The 24,141-nt window shown below is 42.4% G+C and overlaps 1 protein-coding gene across 4 annotated transcripts; it reads right to left on the bottom strand.

Annotated features, from left to right (window-relative positions):
* Positions 1-321: 321 nt before the first annotated feature.
* LOC121945759 (ataxin-1-like) lies at positions 322-18,307 on the bottom strand. 4 transcript variants are annotated; one of them, XM_088084203.1, is made up of 3 exons: positions 18,066-18,307; positions 8,154-10,211; positions 322-5,984 (listed from the first exon to the last, which is right to left on the bottom strand). In XM_088084203.1, the coding sequence occupies exons 2-3, from the start codon at positions 9,954-9,956 to the stop codon at positions 5,295-5,297; spliced, it is 2,493 nt and encodes an 830-aa protein (XP_087940329.1). In that variant the 5' UTR covers positions 9,957-10,211; positions 18,066-18,307; the 3' UTR covers positions 322-5,294. The 4 variants fall into 4 exon arrangements, with proteins under 4 accessions (XP_087940329.1, XP_087940330.1, XP_042346021.2 ...); XM_088084204.1 differs by lacking the exon at positions 18,066-18,307 and adding an exon at positions 15,019-15,167; XM_042490087.2 differs by lacking the exon at positions 18,066-18,307 and adding an exon at positions 14,001-14,409.
* Positions 18,308-24,141: the final 5,834 nt, after the last annotated feature.

Raw genomic sequence — 24,141 nt, 5'->3', positions numbered from 1 at the left:
GTATTCAAAGAGGGTCCTCGCACCAGACAGTGCTCAGGCCCTAATAAGTTAATTTTGTTGCAAAAAATTCCGCTATCGCTTTCTCCAAATTGTCCCCAGTTCAGTTTTGTCATGGCTGTTAATCAGAATATGAAAGTTCCTGGTGGGAAATATCAAAGCAGGAGAGCAGAGGTGATATTATCTAAGTTATTATCAGACATATCTCAAGTGGAAACATTTATCACAGTCGCACAGTTGACAAACCACATATTCACATACAGGGTGCTGCCAAAACACATTTTCCCTATCTTTTTCATTCGTACAAAAAAAAGATATGCAGCATTTTTTTGTTTTTTTTCTTTAGACTCTTTTATTTCTTTGAATATATTTGATCAAATGTAAAATCAAACATTTGAAGTAAAGATTTAACAGTTTTTGACTAGCAAACCTCAACACCATCAAAATAAGGGAACATTATTGATACTTACTACATACTGTACGTAGGACATACTGTATCTTAGTTAAGATTTAACCAACAAACAGACCCAAATTACAAAATCTTTTTTTTCTTTTTTTTCTCCCATTATTTCCTGGGGTTTTTTTAAGCTGGTGCAAAAGAAAAATATCTTAGGTGAAGCAGTATCCTGTATTTATCTCAAATAAATGATGATGTATTTTTTTTTAATTAAACTTCACTTCAAAGGTCTGTACATGGGGATCAGTGTTTATCCTCTCCACTGGTAACAAGATCATACCAACATTATAATGGAAGACTTTGACTATTTACAAATCGCTGAGATGCTGTACAGTTAGAGTACAGTTTCTCTCAGACATGCTGTACATTACTTCTGTGTATTAGTTAGACTAAAACAACCCCCACCCCATATAACAAAGTGCAATTCCATAGATCACCACAAGGCGGTGCTTATACACCATATTCAACATTACTTAGAAAGGCCCTGAAAATGACAAATTCTAAGGGGCCCAGTTTAAGCTTATTTGTGAGCAAAAGGGGTTTATTGTTATTACTGAACCTTTGAACTTAAAGCCCATTCACACCTGTGATTCAGGTGCATAATATCTGCCTGATTAGACCTCCCCTCAGTACTGTGAACAATCAGAAACTGATTGACATCTCCTAGTTGTTTCTATTAGGGCCAAAAAACTTTCACCTTTATTCTAATGTACTGAGTTTGACAATTTCATGTCATTCACAATAAAGCTCCTCCCAGCTTTGACCTGAGCCAAGGTCTAATCAACCAGTACAACTCTGTGGGTGTGCAGAGCATTTAGAGGAACATTTGAACATTTTGGAAAATATGCGCTTATTCACTTTCTTGCTAAAAGGTGGCGTTACATAAAAAGATAAATTCCACTATTACATTTGTAGGCTACCATAAGCAGCAGGTTAGCTTAGCTCAGCACAAAGACTGGAAACAAGGGAAAATTGCTAGCCTGGCTGCATTTAAGATTATATCTTTGTATTGTTGTATCTGTTAAAAAACTGACATGTAATAATAGTACCTTGTGGTTTCACAGAGTGTAATGTGCAGGACTACTTTTTGGCGTCTCCACTGGTTGCCTGACAAACTTAGAATGACAACAAGACTTTAGTCACCCAGCCAAGAAATAGTCCGACCAATAACTCCTCCATAAAACCACAATATGATGATTTGTTTGTTTGGACATGGTCACACATGAGCGACTGCAGGCGATTTACCATTGTCTGCCAAGGCAATTTTCATGCTGAATGGGGACAGTGGCAGGTGTGACTCACACAGAAAGCTAATCTTAGCTAGCTTGCTGATAAATGAAATGAGATGATTCTTTATTAGTCCCGCAGCAGGGAAATTTGCAAACACACAGAAATATGATTTTAATAGTACAGATTCCATTTTCTTCTTTTCATGTTCCGTGTCTGTCTCCTGACTTTCTGCAAGACAGGCAGCATCTCTAATGTGGGGCAGTTTGATTTTTTTCATTGGCCAGTTATACAATAACGTCTGGTTAGACACTGCACCCATAAATGTCTCCTCCACACATGGGTCTCTAGACACAATGCAAAGATATGAATTTGCTTTGTAGCAAGAGCAAATGTTTTATTCACCTCTTTGAACAGGAGGTGAATGTTAATCTGTGTTAATGTTGCTCATGTGTGACCGTGACTTTCCATCTCTTCCTAACTCAATACACTCCCTGAATACTGTTGTAGCCTGTAGTATATCTTGACACGTTTTTCGTGCTCCATCCACTGTTTTCCCGTTTCCAGTCTATGTGCTGGGCTTCACTAACCAGCTGCTAGCTGTAGCTCCATATTTACCATACAAATGTAAGAGTAGTATCAATCTTTTCCAATCAACTTAATTTATATAGCCTCTTTCATATAACATGCAGCCCAAAGTGCATCCAAATTTCTCACCTGAGTCTCAGCAAAAAAACTACTAAGTGCATTTGCCAAAATGTGAAATTAGTCCTTTAAGGATCAATCCTACATTTCACAGATTTGTCTGTGTCTTGATGGCATTTTAGGTCTATATCTGAAAAACAATTTCTTAACAAAAAAAACAAACAATTAAACAAACACAGGCCAGGCTCACAAATGGCTACAAAGACAAACTGATGAAACAGTACCTCTTCTTCGTAACAGTGAAGAATATAAGACCACATCATTTTTGGAGAAGAACAGTCACTGGGCAGTGTTTAGCCTGAGCAGTCAAACAAAAACAGAAGAGAACAGTCTGGGTTTACAATTAACACCTTCCAGGAGTTAGAAAAAGTCAATGGCTATAATGATCAATTGCAGGTCATTTTCACACCTACTGCATGTTACCGGGAGTGCAAATCAAATTCAGTTCTGAGGAGGCCAAATGTATGAAGATGTTCCCAAAGAAATGTAGCACATTCGTGAACATTCGATCAATACCTGAAATGACGAAAACAATAACAGGATCACTTAATATTGGTGGATTACTAGAATGATTGAAGAAGGAGGCGCTGTGGCACATACAGTACATAGGCTACATAAGGGTTAGAATATCTATACACACACTGTACACTCTCTAAGATACAATTTACTGTACATGATCAACTCTAGCTGGCTCCTCTTTTTCATTCTCTGTATAGTTGCTCTGTCAGTCATCAAAAATAAAGTTGAGATAGTTTGCCCGATGTGTGTTTACATTCCCTGCCCTTCTAGATAATGTTTTCTCTTAATGATAAACCTGTAAGACAGATTAAAAACAGTCAGTTGATCATTCTTATTATATCTGACAGTTGAGAAACAGGGACACCACCAACAACCTCCTGCTGGATGCTTCATCAAAGTGCTGCTGCTCAGAACTCACACACACATGGCTGTGGACATGCACACACTGTCTCAGGCCTACATGCACACACGCATACACACACGGATACACACTGTTCCTGAGTATGATCTATGGGGTTTTATTTTGGCTCTACTCTAAGAAAGAAATGACGTGATGTTCACTGATCAAAGAGAAAGAAAGCTGGTTTAATCAAAACAGCTGTTCTCTGATATATGTATAGAAAATAGGTTTTAATGGTAAAACTCTAAAAACTGTGCTGCTGTGAACTAGGCACATACATCTAAGGCCATAGTTTCTTTAAGGAAAGCCACAGGATAGGTTAATAGAATGGGAAAATACCATTTTCCCATCAATATGTAACTATCATGCCATGTTTTTTTTGTCTGTTTGTTTTCTTTTCTTTTTTAATCGTTCACCTCATTGGTAAGTTTGCATTTTAAGTTGCTTAAATCAACATTTTATAAATAAAAGTGCACTATGTAATCCCAGAGAGAGATAATTGAATGTTGAGTCAAATTTCCAGATTGTACCGATGCTTTGGGAAGGTGTTTCGGTCTGACTGCCTATCCAAGGTCAATATTTGACAACCTGGGAATCAGACTCAGCCATCAAGTATTTTGTCCAGAATTCCATACTGAACCTTTAACAAATGGTCAGATGGCTACAAGTTTGTGAAAGGGAGATAATCATAGTCAGGTTCTGCAGTTCCTCTCCGCTCCACAGAGCTGTTTAGCCTCCTTCAGCTCACTGTTTTGGTTTAATGGTCTAAACATTCTCTCACTGCACTCATCGGGGTCAATTTCCAGCACAGCAGGTAGTTGTTTCATGGGAAAAGCTCTGATAAAGTCATTCTTAACTTTCTACACAGCACCAGACAGCCAACAAAGTTAGCATCAGGCTAGTGATCAGCCATCAACAACAGCTTGTTAGTGCTCATGCACAGGACAGGAGAAAGGCCATAAATGTACAATGAGAAAGATGGTGGCAACCAGAGACGATAAAACAGAACACAAAGTGGGGTGAACTGGACTGGACTGCATCAGACCACCTGAAACATGACTCCAAATGAATGTGACGCATGCTGTCCTTGAAAGGAATTTCAAGGCTTACAAATTAATATGGTGAATTTGAAGAACTTTATCGGACAAATGCACCCATGTGCAACTGCTGTCACCCATACATTGCAAAAGCAGTAGCATCAAACTCTATTGATTGAGGACAAATTCAGTGATTTACATTCAGGCCTTTTCAGTCTTGATATGTGCAGGTTGTACTGAAAACTGAGCTCACAGCTAACAGTCACACACGTAACACACCTTAATTCTGTGCTCCGTCTGACAGACACACAGAAAGACACACACAGGCACATACACATATTGACAAGTGGCCCAGCACCACCTGCAGCAGCGTCCACATCTGCAATGGTATGAAGATGAAAAAAACGATAATAAAATAGAACTTCATCAGAAACACAAGGCAGCAGAGACCACAGCCATAATGATTGATCATCAAACACCAGAATTCTCTCTTTGACTCCAACCACTCATTAACGCCACTGCAAACCAAATTAACAAAACATGGTCACCAACTTTCTACACGCTGACATCGGGGTCTGTGCTTGTTCATGTGAAACGAGGAATGGTCAACTGGTCTGCATCCAACAGGTTTTAGCCACGTGAGAAAAGAGATCCAGCTCATGATATGTGACACCCCTATCAATGTCTCTCAGGTGTCTGACTGCCATTCATACTCAACATTCACACTGCATTCATTTTTGCTTTCAGCATTGATTGCACTGATCTCGCATGTGATACAACTTATGAAGGTGCTCTACTGTACTTCATCATAGATATCAGACTTGTGTGAAAGAAAATAAAACATGTAAATACTGTGTAAACTCAGCCTATATTACAGTAGTCTGGATAGAGTCGAAAGAGAAGGGATAAACACAAAGCAAACCACAGGTAATCAAAATTCCTTAAAGGTCTCTCAAGAGTCTGTTCTTTTGTTCAAGCACCTTTCACTCCCAGTGCTGGAGTGGCCCTCTATGCTGATTTTAACCTCCTGAGGGATGAAGGAGGGTTTGGGCAGAGTCAAAGGAGGCTCCTCCTCTGCTCTCTCAGTCTGGTCTCGCTCTGGAGCTGACCAGCGTCTCTTGCGGACTGTGGGTCTCTCTGGATCACCACATTGTATTTTGGTAAGCCCAGGTATGTCTGTTTTCACTGATTCCTGTCTTACTTCTCCACTCCCAGAGACTGCCAGCACGGGTCCAGCTCCGTAGATCCCCTCCCCTGGTCCTAGTCCCAACCCTGGTGGTAGCTCTAATCTTGGCCCTGGTCCAGTTACCTGCTCCCCCTCCAGCCTGTCTGCACTGGAAGCCTTCATGAGTAGGCCACCGTTTCTGCCTGCAGCGTTTGGACTCGCACTGTTTCTGACACTCGCATCCAGATTGTGACAGGAGTCAGAGAGGTGACCCGTCTTCAGCTTGGTCCCCATAGACTGGCTGTCTGTTACTGTAGTGGTCCTCAAGCCACGGAGGGTCAGTGACACGCATACGTCACCCACACACAGCTTAGCGCAGGACAGCTCGAACAGCTGGGTGGTCCTGTCTGGGCAGCAGGACGACCAGCCCTGGCCAAAAACAAAGAAGGGATACTCCACCAGCACCTCCACACACACCTGGAGATGAGCACACACACAACAAACACAGTTAGCTTTAAGCTCAATAAAGACTGAAATATCTGTGAAGGATTTAAAAAAAGAAACACATCTGTTCAAAGCCACTATGTGCACATTTGTATGGGATTATGCATCTTGTAAATTATTCTTTTGGCATAAATGTTTGTTTGTAAAACAACAAGCCTTAGGATCTTTCCACAGAAGACATTTTGACATGCCACAGTGGGAATTCACAGGTGTGATAATAAAATTAATGATGGCTGAGATTCATCCAGCTGCTTCAGAATTAGAGTCCTGATATTGTGTATGCTGCCTCACTGTCACACCGTCACACTGTCACACTGTCATGGCTCACTGTGACACTTAATGGAGTGGAGCCATTGTTAATGTTATTTTTACACCTGTGCTTTTTCGGTTACGCCAAGTTAAAATGTCCGCGGCAAAAGGGGCTAGTGGTGCAGTCTGTTTTGGAATCGGACTAGTATGTTCATTCAGCTAATACAATTTTTGTTTATCACAAACATGTCAGTAATGCTGTCTTTCAAAAAAAAGCAAAACATTACAGGACAAACAGAACAAACAAATGATTCAGGTCATTTTTATGTAATGCTGTCATTTGTCCATCAGAAAGCACTGATAAATGTATTTTCCATAAAAAAATAATCCTGCATAAATTGCCCTGCTCATTAGAATACATCAAATGAGCTGTATGTAACATTAAGAGCATATCTATGATTCAGAGTCTGCACACAGTTATCAGTATGGAGGCGGCTGAGCTGGCGGCTAACAGCTTACGGTGCTAATTCAAAAAACAGCACTGACGACTGCAGCAGTGTTGCCTGAGCTTTTACTTTATATCTGGAGGAAATTGGAAGGTGGGTGCTACGCTTCCGTAATATCAACAGTTAACCGCCATACGAGCACGATGTACTGAGGCGGCGATTAGCTAGCCAGTGGAATACACATGTGCATGGCTGAAGACACAGGGACTAACATGCATGCGCTGCCACACCATCTACCACAACATCAGACAGAGTCCAATTATAACACAAACAAAGCGGGCATGACTTCATTATCTGCTCATGGCACCATTACTACACTATATCTTTACTTAGAAAATAATGGTTTGCTGCTATATTAATGCTCTGAATGTTGCATACAGCTCCTTTCATGACCAAATTCAACAGATCCTTATCAGAAGTATTTGAGTTATTTATTCATGTTTAAATTAACATTTCCTTTTAAAAGGTGCAGTATATAACGCTTGGCATTTTAGCTCTTTTTAATAATTAATTTCTTCTTAATATTTTCACTGAACTTTTTTTTTTAAGTTGCAAGAAACATTCTGTATATGATGTTGAAAGTTTCAGTTTTTATCAAACATTTGCTAAAGGCATTTAAACAAAGCTTTGTTTTGGAGTTTCAATATAGTATTCAAATATCGGTTATTGGTCTCATTAACTACTAATAATCAGTATCGGTATATCAGTCAACAACAGTCAACCTCTAATACAGACACTTTGATTTGGTGGTTCAGTCTGACCACCACCCCATAACCTGGGAATGCGACTCAACAAACAGCTATCTTTCTCTATATTCACATAATGAAACATCAACATTGGTTTCAGCCTTAAAAATCCAATATCCCTGGAGCTCTGTCGCCCTTTACAGACATGGGGTCTGTAACATTGCTAGCTTTATTCATCTATAAAAGTAATGACTCTTGGCTTTTGAATGGTGTGTAATTAAATGTTATATTTTGGCATCTGGTACCAAAACAGGATCAGGGTTGGTACAGCGGGAGAACAATTGGTAGGTTGGAAAATAATGATAGTGTTGCTCTGATTCTCTCAGCTCTGCATCAGATATGGATTTCATGGATTTTTATTTTGCAGCTGAGGTCTAAATTGATGCCATAATGAGAACAAGAGGAGCTCAACCATGCTTATCACTAGTGGATTCTGTCATACATTTTCTCATTTATTTCATTACATTATGATACTATATAGAATTCTGTTACCTTTATATTTTTTTATGCACTGCTGTCTGCCACAGTTTTTTGATACCATCACTAGAGGGTGCCAAATAATCTCAGATTCTACACATAGTGGTTTGATAAATGAAACTCATGTTTAAACATTTAAGAATGACGAATGAGAAATAATTTACCTGGGCTTTGAGCTCTCCCACAGAAAACTGTATGACCACAGCATTAGGACTCTGTCCACTGTCAATACGCTCCACAGTGCTCGAATCAATCTTCAGCTCACTGCTAATCTCTGCACTCTGGATGAAGTCCTCCGTCTTCAGGTCCTCCACGCGCTTCAGCTCCCCATCAGCCAGCTGGATGATAGAGCCTCGCATGAAGAATGGAGGAAGTGCCACAGGAGAGGAGGGAGAGGAGATGGAGTGGGAGGCTTGGATGGAAACAGGGGCGGGACTGGGGACCGGAGCAGGAGTTGGGGAGGGAGCTGCAACCACTGCAGGAGCCGGGTTTGAGGGCAGGACTGGCATTGCTGGTGCCTGTGCCACAGCAGGGGGTGGTTGATTTCCATCTGGCCCAAGCGCCTCACACTTGGACAGTGCTGTGGCCAGATAGGCATGTGGCATGGCGGTGGATATTTGAGGGGCAGTGGTAGCAGTTAGGGCACCAACAGCACGACTAACCTCAATTTCTGTGCCGTTATTGGTGCCGCTGACCGGGATGAGAAGGGACTGGCCGCTCGGGATGACCAGGTGCTGAGGCAATGCTGCGTGGTAGCTGACAGCGTGCTGATTTGCACTGGTGATATAGCCGATGATTGGTGGCTGTGTGGTGGAATACAGACTCGCTGGCAGCTCCTCAGGGGGTAGAGTGGTCTGGATGACTGTATGTGGAGCAACAGACTTAACCACATCTGAGGAAGAAAGGGAGGTGAAGGAGGAGGATCTGGACACTGGTTTCCCCAAACAGATGCCTCCCTTCTCAGTCTGGACTAAAGAGATCTTATTTGAGCCAGTTTCCCGTTCAGCTCCATGGTTGGGCTGGGCCAACAGCACTAAGGAGGTCTGGAGTCCTGCAGGGTTCTGGCTGTAGTCTGCAGGCAGGAGGATGTGTCTGGCCTCATAGCTCTGCACCTGCTGATGGTTCACTTGATGAGTGGGAGTTTTGGTCTGTTTGACCACCTCTAATTCCCCATTCAGCACACCCTTAGCATGCCCCTCTGGTTTCTTTCCAACTGAACCATCTGCATACTGAACCACCAGCTGGGAGGGAGCGAGGGTGAGCGTTTGAGGGAGGACGGCTGTGTGAGGATGGAGCTGGAGGTGGGCAGTGGGTGAAGTGACAGCGTTTCCGCTGACAGTTAGAGGCGTTCTGCTGTCCAGGTGAATGTACTGGCTGGTGACCTGGGGAGAGCTCGGAAGCGACACAGGAGCCAGTTCTGTGGGAGAAAGGCCTATTTGAAACTGCTGCTCCCCTTTCGTGTTAGGGGAGATGAGGGCAGTGGTGTAACCATCCAGCTGGGGACGCTGTCCTATGGCCGAGCTGTTAGGTGTAGAACCAGTATTGGTGGAGATGATGTGAGAGGAGATGTAGCCGGCATAGGGCCCAGAGCTGATGAACTGAACATTGGGCCCCAGCTGGGCAAACTGGATAGTCCCAGCCTGCTGGGGAAGGGCTGTGGGGTAAACTGTGGGCAGAGAGGCCAGGGGTACCGCAGACAGAGGAGTGGCCGAGGAAGGGATAGAAGTGGAAGGAGAAGAGGAGGAAGTGGAGGAGATGGGACATCTGGGGCTTTCTGCGTCCCTGGATCGGCAGCGTTCGCTAGCTACACTTGCCAGCCATGCTAGGTTCTCTGTGTGGGGACTGTCAGTAACCACTGCAGCTGGAGGTGTTGCTGTGGCTACAACCACTGGCCTCTGCTCCAGAGCCAGGATCTCACGCTTCTTAGGAGGCAAGCATCCATTACTCCGCTCCTGGTTGGATTTCATTGTGTCAGCGTGGTTTTAATATTCCCAGGTAGTAATTCTAAGCTCTTCTGGGTCTTCTTTTCTCTCTCAAGTGGTTATGTGCTGTGGTCGGCCTCTCTGTGTGCTGTGTGGCTCTCTTTGTTTTCACTGGTAGGCAGCTCCAGGTCTCAGTACAGAGTTGAAGATGGAGTCACTCCAGCTCAGAAAATGAGCTCCACAGACTTCATGAGGAATCATCTCTGACCGATCCACCTCTTCCACGATATCGGCAGGAATCTGATGGCAAAGAGAAGCTCAAATCAGATAATCAAAATCAAATTGAAAAGTCATAATTATATGCTGTACATGATTTTAAGTTCTCTAGGACAGTTTCTAAATTGGGGCAATATAGATAAACTTGACTTGACTTGAAAATCAATTCAGTCTCATTAGTTTAATTGCACTGCAGAGCTAGCTCAGTAAGCACAGCCTGTGTTTATTAACCATATTCACAAAATGTTCCTGCAGGGCTGCAAATGTAAAACAGCAAACACCAAAATACTTCACTCTTAAAAATGCCATTGCTTTCATGTAAGTGAAGGTGTTGTTCTGTATTTTGCCACAAGGTGGTACCTGATATAACAACTGCATCTGATTTGTGTTAACGCACTTGAACACAACATGTAGGCCACTCTGTGTACGTTTCACCGACATCCACTTATAAAGATGCACCTTGAGGATCTACATGTGCAAATCTGTGAAAACTCAACCGGTCTCTGCATGAGTAATGCTATATGATATATAAGAAAGCACAAAACGATGCTATGTGTCATCATTTACATAACATGGAAAAAGCTCTTAAATGTTTTCACCAACGGACAGGAGTTTCCTGAACTGCGGCGTTTGTGTGTCTGGGTATGTGTGTCTGGGTGTGTGTGTGTGTGTGTGTTCTCGCTTGTGTGTACAGGCTAAGTGTACGTGCGTTGCTGTTGGCTGTTATCTTGCTCCAGGCTCTAGGGTAAGAAAGCAGAGCAGTGAAAGGAGAACAGCACAGAGTAACAGCCTCCGAGGAGCTTATGTTTTTGTCTTTGTTTTAACACTCCCTCGGTCTTGTGTTGAGTCAGTGGGGCTACTGTAAATATAACATCCACCTCCAGACAGAAACTCTGGGTCAGTGGGCACATCAGAAAAATAAAGTTAAAACAATATGGCTTGAAATTTGATTATGGAACGTTCTGCAAGAAGTGAAAATGGGCCACATCGAGGTGCTTCAAAATATTTTAACAATGGCTTTCCGCTGTCCTCCATTTGAGTGGTGTTTCAAAGTTCAAGGGAATACAAAGTGGACAACAAACAATGAATGAGTAGCTCCTCTTAGTGTTTGGTTTAGAGAGAGGCAGAGTGAAGGCCAGATTAAATGAGTAATGGAAAAAGCTCTTCATTCGCAACAAGAAATGGGAACATAAGTGGAACTCATGGTATTATAGGTGGGTTAATGAAAGGTAAACTTTGTGAACAAGTTACAGCAGTAGCTAGCCATTATCAATGTTTGACTGCAGAGCTAGCCTAAATCATGGTCACAAATACTGTAGATTCATATGTATGCATGCATGCTCATATAGAACAAGCAAGAAAACACAAACAATATGTAGTGCATCCATTAATTCAACAGCCATCACATGCAGCTTTTTTCTTCCCATGAGCTCTATTTTTTTCACAGTTTCTTTTTCAGATTGACTGCTCTTTCCTGCAGGTTTAACTGTGGGTCAATGCACACGACTCTTGAGTTGTTCATTAGCCAAAGGCACCACAGAGATGGGAGTGTGTGACACACACTTTCACACATCCATCCATTCATTTTTCTCCCCCTACATTCCATTCAGAGGTGCCAGGCTGTTTGACAGTGCTAAATTGTATTTCATATAACAGAGGAGGTCCACTACAGCAGGCAGACATGTTACATAAAGACAGAGGGGGGAGAAAAAACACAGAAGGCGACCTTGGTCAGTTTCTATTTAGATGCATCTACCTCTAATGCTGGCTTTGACAAGGTCACTGCATCCATAAGCAGCGAAAAAAACCTCTGTACAATTCATCTAACTATACAGCCTGGTAGATCCAACAGATGTAACAAAGGGGGAGAGCAGCAGAGCTGGAGATGCAGAAACAGAAAGAGGAGAGTGAGGGGGAGGAGAGGGAGAAAGGAGATAGAAGATGACAGAACTGTGTAGAAGGAGGAAAAGGAGGAAAAGGGGAGAGGGGTGAGAGAATAAAGAAGATTAGGAACAAGAAGAGGGAGAGAGAATGGGGAATGGGGAGAAGAGAGAGTGCTGCTTCTCCTGACCCACATTGAGCAGCGCCTGCAGCACCAAAGCGCATAGCCCCCGCCTCGCTGAGAGATTCCCGATCAGCAAAACACCCGCCGCTACAGCCTGAGCTTCACTGTGCAGCATCGCTCAGTGGCAACAACCCCACCTCAGCAACACCATGTCAACACTGGAATGACATCACATCTGAAGCACAAGTACCTCCTATGATTATCGCAACAATGGCAGACAAATCCTGCAAGATCTAATTTCCAAAAAACCCACCACTACTGTCAACAGGCACAACAGGATGCTCTTAAAGAAGGTGTCTTTCCTTTTCCTCATATGACCTATGCACAGCTCTTTCTGCACATGGTCACACACAGCGCAGCAGCCAAAAGCATCACTAGATTTTCCAGCGTCAGCCTATTATTAGAACACTGACACCAACAAACATACGGAGTATGTGGTACTATGGAGAACAAAGGCAATCTTTCAAGACGTGACTGTCACACTATGCCAGACAGCACGGGAGTCCTGAGTCAGTCCCCTGGCCAAGGACTGTCACCTCTGAGACATGCATGAAGGGATGACAGCAGTGAGGAAGGGGGGACAGGACGCTGTCTGTGCCGATCATCACACTGATGCTTTTCAGCTCAGACAGAATGATTGAGCCAGCGTCGTTTGTGGTCCTCTTTCAACCTACCACAAAAAAACTGCACAAACCAGAGGAATAGATTTGTGCAGCGGTCTGCCATCGCTGTGCACGCAGGAGGGCAGACGAGATGTTTTCATTCAACCTCCTCTCTGTTGTCTCCAGGTAAGAGGCCCCCCAGCAGAGTTACATCTCCTCTCTTACGCAGCAATCGCCAGCTCCTCCAATCCCCCACCTTAACTCCTTCCGTCTGAGTCTTCTCTCATGCTCCCAGACCCACTATTTACTCCTTGCATTGATCCACGGCTTCATAGCAATAACATTTCTCCGCAGCAGCATGATGCAGGGAGGCAATAGAAAGGCAACAAAATTATTCAATGACTAAATATTACTGTAAAAAGGGCTAATGCAATGACCCTGAGATGATAAACCTGTTGTCAATACTGCTATACATCATGTTTCACCTGCTAGACCAGTCATAGATGCACAGTGAATACCCAGTACAGCAAATGGCTATATATAGAAAACAAAAACATCATTATCAATCTGAGCTCTGGCATGAAACAGAGGGGGAGGTACTGTGGAAGACAATATGTACGAGCGTGTATGTGTGATTTGCTGCATATAAATAGGACCTCCCCTAAATACCCTTACAAACACAGCAGCTTTAACCACAGAGCAGATCAATACGCTGTACTGCTTTTTCCTAATACCCAAAAGAGCCATTTTACTGCCACTTCTCTGTACAACAGTGAAGCCTGTGCCTTTAAGAGGCGGACCAACCGTGAGGCAGACTAAAGCAGACAGTAAGAACAGGCAGTGGGTTCAGGCTGTTTGTCTTCACAATGACTTCAGAGTCCTGCATCACTGCCCAACACACACCGATCACACAGTATACAAGCCGGCGTCCCTCTTAGTGAGCACAACCAAAAAGGGTCAACGCTGTTGAATCCTACCACAGTGACTTCAGACAAATACTGTGACTGTAGCCTCTGGGGGCTTTAGAATGACAGTGAGAGCGCATGAGTGTAGTAGCAGGGCAGAAAATACTACTATGCCACAAATCAAGAGGAAAAGAGACAACCCCCCACCCCTCCTCCGGTTAGAGTACTAAGAATAGCTCACCAGTCTCTCCACAGCCACTGCTTGTAGAGCATGTCCAGGATTCTTCCTGCCTCTCAGTGTGTGTGTGTATGTGTGTTGGAGACGTGTTTCCTAGGACTCCTCTTCCTGAGTCTCTCCTTTGTGCCGCTCTCCTCTCCTGTAGCCTGTGCTGTAGCTGCTCCAGCCCTGCCCTCCTCTGTGGACTCTCCGGTTTGGAGGCTACACTGCCCCTGCAACGGGGCTGTCGGTAAAGGAAGTTCCCCGCTGCTGGAGCTAACACCAAGTCCTGCATTCAAAGCTGCTCCAACGCGTGTTATGCAAGGCCACCAGACCGCCAGCTCCCTCTCTGCCTGGCTGCTTCTCTCTCTCTCTCTTCCTCTCTCCCTTTCCCTCTCTACCACCCTCCCTCCCTTCTGTTTCTTTCTCTCTCTCAGTACTCCACTGACACAGCTCCTCCCCCAGCCAGCCTCATCAGCCGCATCAGGTATTCATTCAAAAAAACACACTCTACTTGGCTTAGCGCCCAGACTACGCTCACACAGAGAGGGAAGGAGGGGGAGGGAGCAACAGACGGAGGGTGAGGGAGGGAGAGGGAGAGCTGGAGATTCAGAAAGCGTTTGCTCAGACAGACATGCTGCATGAATGTGAATAACTGTGGGATATTCGCATTGGCATATAAATGCAGAGACACTCACACATATGCACGTACACAAGCCGGCAGAGGATTAAATTGTTCTGTGTGTTAGCACGTCAAAGCTGTTAAAATGCACTGCTTCCTTCTTGTTCATTTTCATATGCAGTTTCCCTGCAGAGACAAATCTCCTCCTAATCTGCCCTGCGAGCTGCTCTACAATTACAGTCTCAACCTCTATTCAGCTGCAAAGTGACTCAGAGTAACCTGCCATCCCCTCCCCAGGTCTCCCCAGGTCTCCCCAGGCCTCCCCATCTCTTCCCCAGAGATATTTCCCTCAGTGCAGGCAGGCAGCGCTGATAAACACCCCCCCTCCGCCCAGCCACTTGGCACTGGGGCCCTCCTCACCCGAAGGCCTCCTGCTTATCCTGTACAGCACGCAGCAGAGACAGCCAGGCTACAGACAGGCACCTCACCACCAGGCCAGCCAGCTATCTGCTCCTCTGCAGGCGGGATGAGCAGGGTGTCCCCTCCACCTAGACTGAAGACTGGGGAAAACACAGAACGCAACAAATCACACAATGCTGCTACTACAACAAGCTTAGTGAATGGTATTACAACCACAAAGGCTCTTGGGTGGGTGTTCCCAAACTTTCTCACGGCTGCATCCTACATGAGGTGTAACGTGCATAACTAAAGGAACTGGGCTCAACCACTGTGACTGTCATACACACACATACTGAACCACTTAGTGATGAAATGTGTTTCCCCAGCTGTTGAACCTGAGAAAAAAAACATGTGCTGTATGTCTTACTTGCCAAAGGGCTACAGACTCGTCTTCCTACTGTGACAAATATTGCTTCAAAGAAGCTGCAAAGCCAAAGTAAACCTCAGGAGCTACACAATCCCGAATGGAAAGAAACATGCGGAAACCCCATTTCGAAGCATGAGGGCATCTACCAGAGAATGCCATTTCCTTGCCTTAAAATATCTCACTGTACACTGAAGGTCAGAAATAATGTCAGCCAAGTGAGCTCAAATGAGCTTTTCCATGGGAGTTCATAAATCCAGCTGGAGTTGCATGGAGCAAAAATGTTCACTGCACTGAGTAGATCAAGAGTGAGACTACACATAGCTCCATCAAATACTTGCTCTGCATTTCTGCACGAGGAGTCAGTGACACTTTGGATTACCAGAACAGTACACAATGATATATACATGTAACTACAAGGGAACAAGATGTGCTTATTTTCTTTAGCCTGGGTACCGGCTAAAGAAAATAAGCCGGTACCCAGTGGTTGTATTGTACCAGTACCCGGTACAATACAACCACTGTTGGGCAACAATCTGGCATTTGGGGAGAAATTTAAAGACAATTTATGATACAAGTATCTTTAACTACTGCCTGACCGTCCATAGGAGTTGCACACAGGTCACAAACATGCATACATCATTGTTGAAGTGAGTGGCAGCTGACACTGTTTTTTAAGGAACATGATGGACATGTTTTGTGCTGAAAGACACCACCTCATCCTTAGAAGAGACAGACTGAATGTGAAAGACTTTGCATACAGTTTTTCAATGTGTTTATATCCTTAAATGTTCATGACAGTAGTACGGGACATAAAATAGATCACCTTCTGCCAGCTGGACTATTGTAACTATCTTCTGTCTGGTGTATTTAATGAAAGCCATGGGTGAGTTACAGCTAATACAGAATGCAGCAGCATGTGTTCTGACAAAAAAGCAGACAGCGATACATTGGTTACTTGTCTGTTACAGAATTCATTTTTAAATGATTTTATTGGTTTTTAGGCCACTAAATGGCCTTGCACGATTGTATCTGTCTGACATGGTGAAGATATATGTACCTGTCAGGTCCTTAAAATCACTCTTGTTTGTTCCAGAGGTCAGAACTAAAAGGAGAGGCTAAACTCTGGAACAGTCTGCCTGAAGGTCTCAGAGGCCTACATCTGTTGAAACCTTCAAACAAAACCATAAGAAACTGTTTTATCTTGTCTAACCCTGCAGCTGTAACTGATTTTTAATTAATTTTTAAATTTGTTTTATTTTTTTCTTCTATTATAAATATTTTATGTTCTTTTATGTTCAGCACTTTGTGTTGCATTTTATGCATGAATTGTGACATAAAAATAAACATTATTATTATTATTATAATTGTTGTTGTTGTTGTTGTCATATGCCTGCCTTGGCTATTAGACTGTTACATTTCTGGTTTTCAGTTCAACTGTTACTGAGAAACTTCATCATTACTGTAGTCCCCGAGTCCACATAAACCCTGAAGTCCCCTGTAAATACAATGCTGAACCCCAAAAGTAGGCCAACATTACAACATACAATGTATAGTTTATAGGACTAGGACATGTTCCTGACAATGCTCCTTGTTTCCCCTTATTACATAACTCCACATTTTGTTTTATACATGTATCAGTACGCACTGTTCAATTAGTACCAAACATTACACTGTAAATTGAGAGGAATTACACCAAGCGCTGCAGGGTGTTAAAGTCTTCAGCACAAATCAAGAATATTTCATCTTTGTTGACAGCTTTTCAGATACTATGGATTACTTTTGAATGCTGATTACTGTGTTCCAACCTGACAGAGGGGTTTTGCTGGCCTAGTTGCATGTGCTCTTTTAGTCTGAGCACACACAACTAAGTGTAACATTCCTCAGTGTGGTGCACACATAGTAAGAGGGAGTGCTCCCAACCATAACAAGATCTAGCCTTTGTCATGTAGTGGTATAAACAGGAGTAATATTAGTAAAGCAATAGACATGGGAGAAGGACTTACTGCATAGCACTCCTTCACCATCTCAACAAATCAGCATTGCATTATGCTTACATTCCTCCATTTTTAAACACACAGATGTCTACACACTGCCTCTCAGTGCTCTCTCTTACTCATACACAGTAGCCTTCAGCAAAAAACACAATGAAAACTCAAGTGGGCTCCAGTTGCTGCAGGTTATAACACTGCATGACCTTTACTGAGAGGCAATACATAAGTTCCAATTTAAGTTTTGGGTGAACTTTTTCATTCACAACCTCCTCTAATATCTGAAGAGATTAATCACATTACCTTGAAACTGTTCTGATCAGTGCCCAGCAAACAATTATCCAAGCGTCATTACCCACACACTGCTCTGCATCCTCACCACACACTCACTTGTGCTGAATGAGCCTCCTCTGACATGCAGCAGACATGTCCAGACATGTAACATTGATCCTCACACGCACAGGACAGGGAGGCAAGTATGATGCATACAGTCAAATATGGGAAAATGCATGCTGTACATGCTGTTTGCATCGATCAACTTATTCATATTGTATAAATACCAAAATCACTGCATAGCTTGGCTCAGACGTTTGCATAAAATTAATGACGTTTTTATATACACAATTACAACAGTAGTGGAATTAAATACTCACTTCTGAAAGTGAAGGCAACGCTGACGTTACACGTTATTTGATAAACAGCAAGTTAGCTAACTACTGCAATATTAGCTTGCTAGTTGTGTTAGCTAGCTACCTACAATAGCCCACTGCGAAACATTTGTAACACGTTTTGTTGACACTTCTGATCGTTTTCTTTCTAACTCAGCCTTTCTTCTCTCTTCAGGTAGCCCAGTTTTCCTTCTTTCTCTTTTTTTAGACGACATGTTTGGTTACAGGTTAGCCCTACACAGCATGGATGTATTAAGGTAAATTCTGGCAAAAGCGTTTGGAGTGGACTAAACCATTTACCCTCTCGAGAGGGGAAGGTGCCTCTGAAATGTTCTAATATGGTTTTGGAAACTGGAAATACTCTGCCAGACTATTTACTTTCAAAACAGTTATACTCTGCAGATATTGCTAATAACGTAAAATTTCAAAGTTGCGGATAAAAACAAACTTTTAATATCAGACTTTTTGATGTCTCCCCCTTGTTGGAGCCCTAGTTAGTCCTAGTCCACTCACTGTTAAGCCTACAGACAGGGGCGTCATACTGGGGGGTAAAGTGGGACTGATTGCCCTGCAGGGCCCTTGAAAGTCCTGGGGTGAAAATATTTCTTTTTTGTTTGTTTGTTTTTTACTTTCTTATTTCTAAATAATTAGTGCTATAGTGCAATACAAATTGGCTGAATATATCGGTTGAAAGGCTGAATTTTGTCACTGTTGGGATTTGATCCATTCAGTCCAATAACTGTGCTTCAAAAGTTTAGAAGAGCTGCAAGATTAAATCATTTTATTCCAACTCAAATTAACAAAGCGCTGAACCCAGAGTCAGCTGCTCAGCCGCCTTAACTTATCTTGTGCACATGCTCAATGTGGCTAATTTCATAACGTGGAAATAGAGCGATTTTGGCTTCATGTGCCACTGTACATCTTTCATAGGAATATTAGGGGCCCCGTCTCAAATGCTGTACCCAGGTCTCTTAATACATCCATGCTGTAAACACAGCTAAAGTCAAGTGAGTGACTGCTTCTAAAGCACCAGGATACACAGTCATGTCTTTCCCCAAGAAAGAGAAATCAGGGAAAATGAACGAAAGCAAACTGACTTTAAAAAAAAAATCTAAACATGCATAAGAGAGATATGGATCAAGAGAGGAAGAGGACCAACAGAAAAGTACTTTTGCATGGGGCTTAAAATTTAGTGACACACTCTTGCCTACAGAAGTATAAAAAAGTAAGTTTTGGAGAAAAGTTCAGTTCAGTATGTGAGAGCAGCCACTGGGAAATACTATGCATAAGTAATCGAGAGAATGGAAAGTAGAGTGTGGGTGGCTGGCTTAAGAGGGCATCTGGTATCAGAGCGGGAGGTAAATAACCCTCGCTCGGTCCTGTCTGAGAGCAGACCTGTCTCTGCTGTGGCGCGCTCCAGTTTGGAGGGAACAACATGCACACTCCACACTATGTGGGGAGAATGTGAAAGCACTTGCTGCCATGGCAACAAGGCAGCTCCACAGTCTCCAGTCCCCATTAAGAAAGATGGGTGGCAACGTGGCTGTAGCTCAATGGTGGTGTAGCATGACACGCTGAAAGAGCCTATTGAAAGCCAGTGAATTCAGTAGTTAATGAAAAGAGCAAAAGGACAGCGAATCCACCAGGCAGGTGATACTGACCTCACCTCTCTGTTTGGGTGCATGCACTTGTGAGAGATTTGTGAATATTATATCCACTCAGCTTCACTATTTTGATCAGCAGGCAGTGTGCGCTTTGGTCTTAAAATCTATGAGACTGTCACTCACTTCCAGCGGTTATTATAATACAGCAGTTGTTAAGTGTTGATGAGTTCAGAGTGACCTTGAGCAGAGTCCTTGCATCAACACTGATGTCTAAAGATGAAATGAATGATGGGTTAGCAATGGGCTGAACCTCTGAAAGCCAACAAATGTCCTTGTTTTTTGTTTGTTTGTTGTTGTTTTGTTTGGAGGGGGTGGGGGGTAAAGCTAAAAAAAACAGTGTCCATTATATGTTCAACTGTCTGTCAACTATATGGCAGTGTGTGTCATTTTGCATCAGAAGTGACGTGTTTGGAAATGTTTTTTTATTCAGGGTCTGAATCTTTTCCTTATACAAAACAAATGCCATGTGATTCATAGTTGAGGCAGTGGCTGCTTGATGTGAGGGAGTACTTCAACCTGTTAAATCAAAAATGAATACTACTATTACCATTTTCTACAGACACCTAACAAACAAATGTACTCAATCAGCCCAAAACATAGACATTTTCTTGTCACCACCATGATACATGTTGTATTTATGTTACTAAGGAAAACGTTTTCCAAACAAATGATTTGAAAGTCATGCTACTCAGTCAAATGATTGTGGTTTTACTGTAGGACATCATTAAACAGAGTTCTTTAACTCTGTTACATGCAGATACTGTGCATGTGGTGAAAGCCAAATTCAGCAGAACAAAACAGATTTCATCCTGAGTCCAAGTGCCAAGACTCTTTTCATTCAGCTGAAAATAGCAAGCCAGTGCTTACGCACATCTCCAGTCCAGAACATAGTTTAGGCAACTAAAGGATTGGGTGGGAGTGATTTGTGGAGGAGGAATATAGCCACTGAAGGAACTCAGTAGAGTTTGTTCAAACACATGAACCAAATCAATCAAAAAAACACCAAATGGTGTTAAACAAGAGAGAGATAGAAAGAGAGAAAGAGAGGGAGAGAAGAGAGAGAGAGAGAGAGAGAGAGAGAACACTGATCAGCCAGGGAGCAAAGTTACTGTTGATTTTAGTTTCCAAAGATGTACAGAAATAAGCCAGGAAACGATATTATCTTCTATATTTTAAAACATTTATGCCATTACAGAGTACAAGTAACAAGTCAACATCATGGATCCTGCCCGATCTGGATACTCAAGCGAGGGAACTCGAGCATTATTTAAACGACCTCAGTGACCTCAGTGAAAGCCTGCCCACTCCTGCTGTGCTGGAGGTTCAGTACCAGTTTCACACAACAGAGGGCAGAATATGGACTTCAATACCAGCAGTTGAGAGTTGGATTAATGCTGTAAATTGATTTTATAGATTTTATTTTATGGAAAAATGTGTTTATCTTAGCGTTATGTCAGCTACGAAAGTACATTTCATGTCCTGGACGCAATTTTTAAGATGAAAATATGTTTTAACTTAAAAATCATGTACCTCTGTGATCTGGAAGAGCTTCATTGTGCCAAGTGTGATAAATACTTGCTGAGGGTGTTGTTAGTGGCAAGCAAAAAGGCTTTCATCAGAAAATGGCTTAAGAAAAATATATCAATATAAAACAAGTGGATCGACATAGTATACAATATAAATATTATGGAGAAAAAACCCAAAGAACCCAAACCAATATTTTCCTTGAACTCTTTCAGGCTGATTAGAATGTGTAAGTATATGGATGAGCGTTTTTTGGACAAGTGTGTCTATATTTTCATATTTGTATGCATGTGTATGTATGTGTATGTTTATGTAAGAATATATGTGTAGATATTTGCTTTTATTTAAGAAGGAGCTTTTTTACTTGTTTTTGATTTATTTTAAGCGTGTTTTGTGTATGGTAGACACAAATGTATTATTCTGTTTTCTATGTTCTTTAAAATGATACAAACAATAAAGTAACTTAAAAAAATTATATAAAAAACAGCGAATTTTATGCCTTATTTTCAACATATTCCTCCAGGGATGTAATCACCTATTTGACACTGGGGGGAACCATTTTCAATCAACACCTTCCCACCAGGATACATTTTTAGGAACTCAACAGCTAAACTGGCCATTTTTGAGCACTGTACTATGCAGAGTTCTGTCACTGCAGAGTGTTTTTCTGTTTTCTGGTTCTTGGAAATTTTCCATGATCATTTTTTCCATAATATGCCATAAAAACTGTACAGTAGTTTTGAATTTGCGGGGCGATACTGTCTGTAATTATCACAACATCAGGCACAGAATTCTCTTTCATTCCTTTGCTGTCTCTTTGTTTGTTTCTCTGTCATCTTCGAAGTTCTTGAGAGTGCTGTGTTGATTATATTGTAAATAATGCAGCTGTTGCCAGGGAAATATATTCAGCACCTACTTAGTCCAAATCAGTGGTGAAGTGGAACCGCGGCACAGTCTCTCTTGACACGAGGGAGACTTTCAAAAGTTGCCAAGCAGCTTTTGAGAAGATAGCAGGAGGCAGACATATTTGAGTCCAATTACTACCACTCAGTTGCTCTTCAAACATATAGCAAACACACATCTGATATTATGTTACCCTAAAGCAACACTGTCTGAGGAGAGAAAACGCTGAATGTCTCTGCAGTAACCAGTGCAGTCTCCATGGTTGTCTTGACAACTCAAGCTTCCCGCTGCCTTAAGCAGAAATCTACTGTGTTCAAAACACAAACAGCCAGAAACCTAATGTTTTGTCATAGAAAATGATACGCTGTATCGCACCACCCCAACACACATACGCACTCATGGTCTCCCTTAATGCTTCCACATCACTCACCCTGAGTTTGCACTCAACTCATAGTCACGTCTATTTTTATACCAGGAAAATGAACTGCAGCACAGGCAGCGTACTATTCTGGAAAAGTTTATTCATGTCATACTTACTTGTGTTTAGTCACGTCCCTAGAAATGGGTTCATTCATAATTTACTGGAATTGTAAATGTCAGTGCAACCAAATGGTACATGCTGATGTGATGCCTACATCCACTTTAAATTGGCTTTAGAGACTATATGAAAATTATTAGGGTAGGGAAGCAGTCCAGTCAGTCCAGTCAGTTTAGGTCAGTTCTTAACACATTAGAACGGTTGTCTTTGCATTGCCAATGTGAAAAGTTTTGGAGGGTACCAATACAATCATACCCTTTTTTTTTCCATCAGCCCTGTTAAGGTACTAAGCACACTAATCAGATAGTAAAAGGTGGAGCTAGAAACACTGCAGTCCGTTGATTGGTCAATAGAGATTAACACTCCTGTTTGACAAAGACTCAAACTACAGACCTGCTATTTTTAAATATCCCATTGATTAGGACAGAGACCCTTATCACTTCAGCCTGTTCTTGTTTGTTCTGAAAATATTGCTCAAGCCCCTTCCATTGATGATCAACGAGGTGCAGACGTTCCTCTGGATCATTGATGAAGCGCAAATACAGCAAAAGCTGGTTTGAGCAGTGACATGGCTATTAACATCTGATTACAAGCCTGCCTATGTTTTAAGACTACTGTCTGTGGTGGAAACGCAAAACAGTTTTAGGTACATGTCAGTCTAGGTTATCTACGGTTCCCAGGGTACTACGACAAAAGTGTTCTGTGGAAACACAGCTTCTGACTCGCTTTTTCAAAAGCGAGACCCGTCCCAGCTTTATTAATCCTTTCAATGGACCCTCACCTTGACTTTAATGAGAAATTCAACACCTTTCTCAATAATATAGTATGAAAAACACAAATACATAACCGTAACCTTTTTTACCCACTATCCCCACTATTAATTTCCGTACAGTACCTTATAAAGAAAAACTAGACAGGCATGAGACAATATTGCTCAGTTCAGTGCATGTAAATTGAATTGTTAGTCCATAAAAACCTTGAAATAACAACAATATATTAAAAATGTGTGTGCGCATTTAAGCATTTAAACATGTGTGTGTTTCCCATGACACCTCTAGCATTAGAGCAGGCATTTACATGGCTCCCCAGTCAACAGGTCTCTTCTTCATCAACAGCCCTCTCCACTCAGGCAGAACCCAGCCAGCCTGTAATTACTGACTCCACTTGAGAGGAATACCAACAGGCACAGACACACTGGGAGAAACAACAACAACGCTGAGCAGCATTTCAGTTCACTGCACCTTTCAGCGACTTCAAAACACCTGGAGCCTGCTGCTGTGTGTGTGAGGAGCAGCAGCCAGCTGCCATTTTAGTACTTCTAATGAATGAGCAATGACTTTAAGGACACAAATTGTATCGATCGCAGAAAATATTTTAGTCCAGTTGAGACCAGACTGTTTACCTTGTCCCTCTGCCCTGCAGTGGCTCTGTT

Source organism: Plectropomus leopardus, chromosome 11, assembly GCF_026936395.1.
Source record: "Plectropomus leopardus strain MGB_pleo_1.0 chromosome 11, ASM2693639v1, whole genome shotgun sequence".
Taxonomy (NCBI): domain Eukaryota; kingdom Metazoa; phylum Chordata; class Actinopteri; order Perciformes; family Serranidae; genus Plectropomus; species Plectropomus leopardus.
Note: the sequence above shows the minus strand (reverse complement) of the source record. Positions and strands in the feature narration are given on the sequence as shown.

Bases quoted from the DNA above. Each gene is read 5' to 3' on its own strand.
- LOC121945759 (XM_088084203.1), bottom strand. From the start codon at position 9,956: ATGAAATCCAACCAGGAGCGGAGTAATGGATGCTTGCCTCCTAAGAAG. The intron at 5,985-8,153 runs GTAAATTATTTC...GCTCATCTCCAG, and splicing joins TGGGAGAGCTCAAAGCCCAG to GTGTGTGTGGAGGTGCTGGT.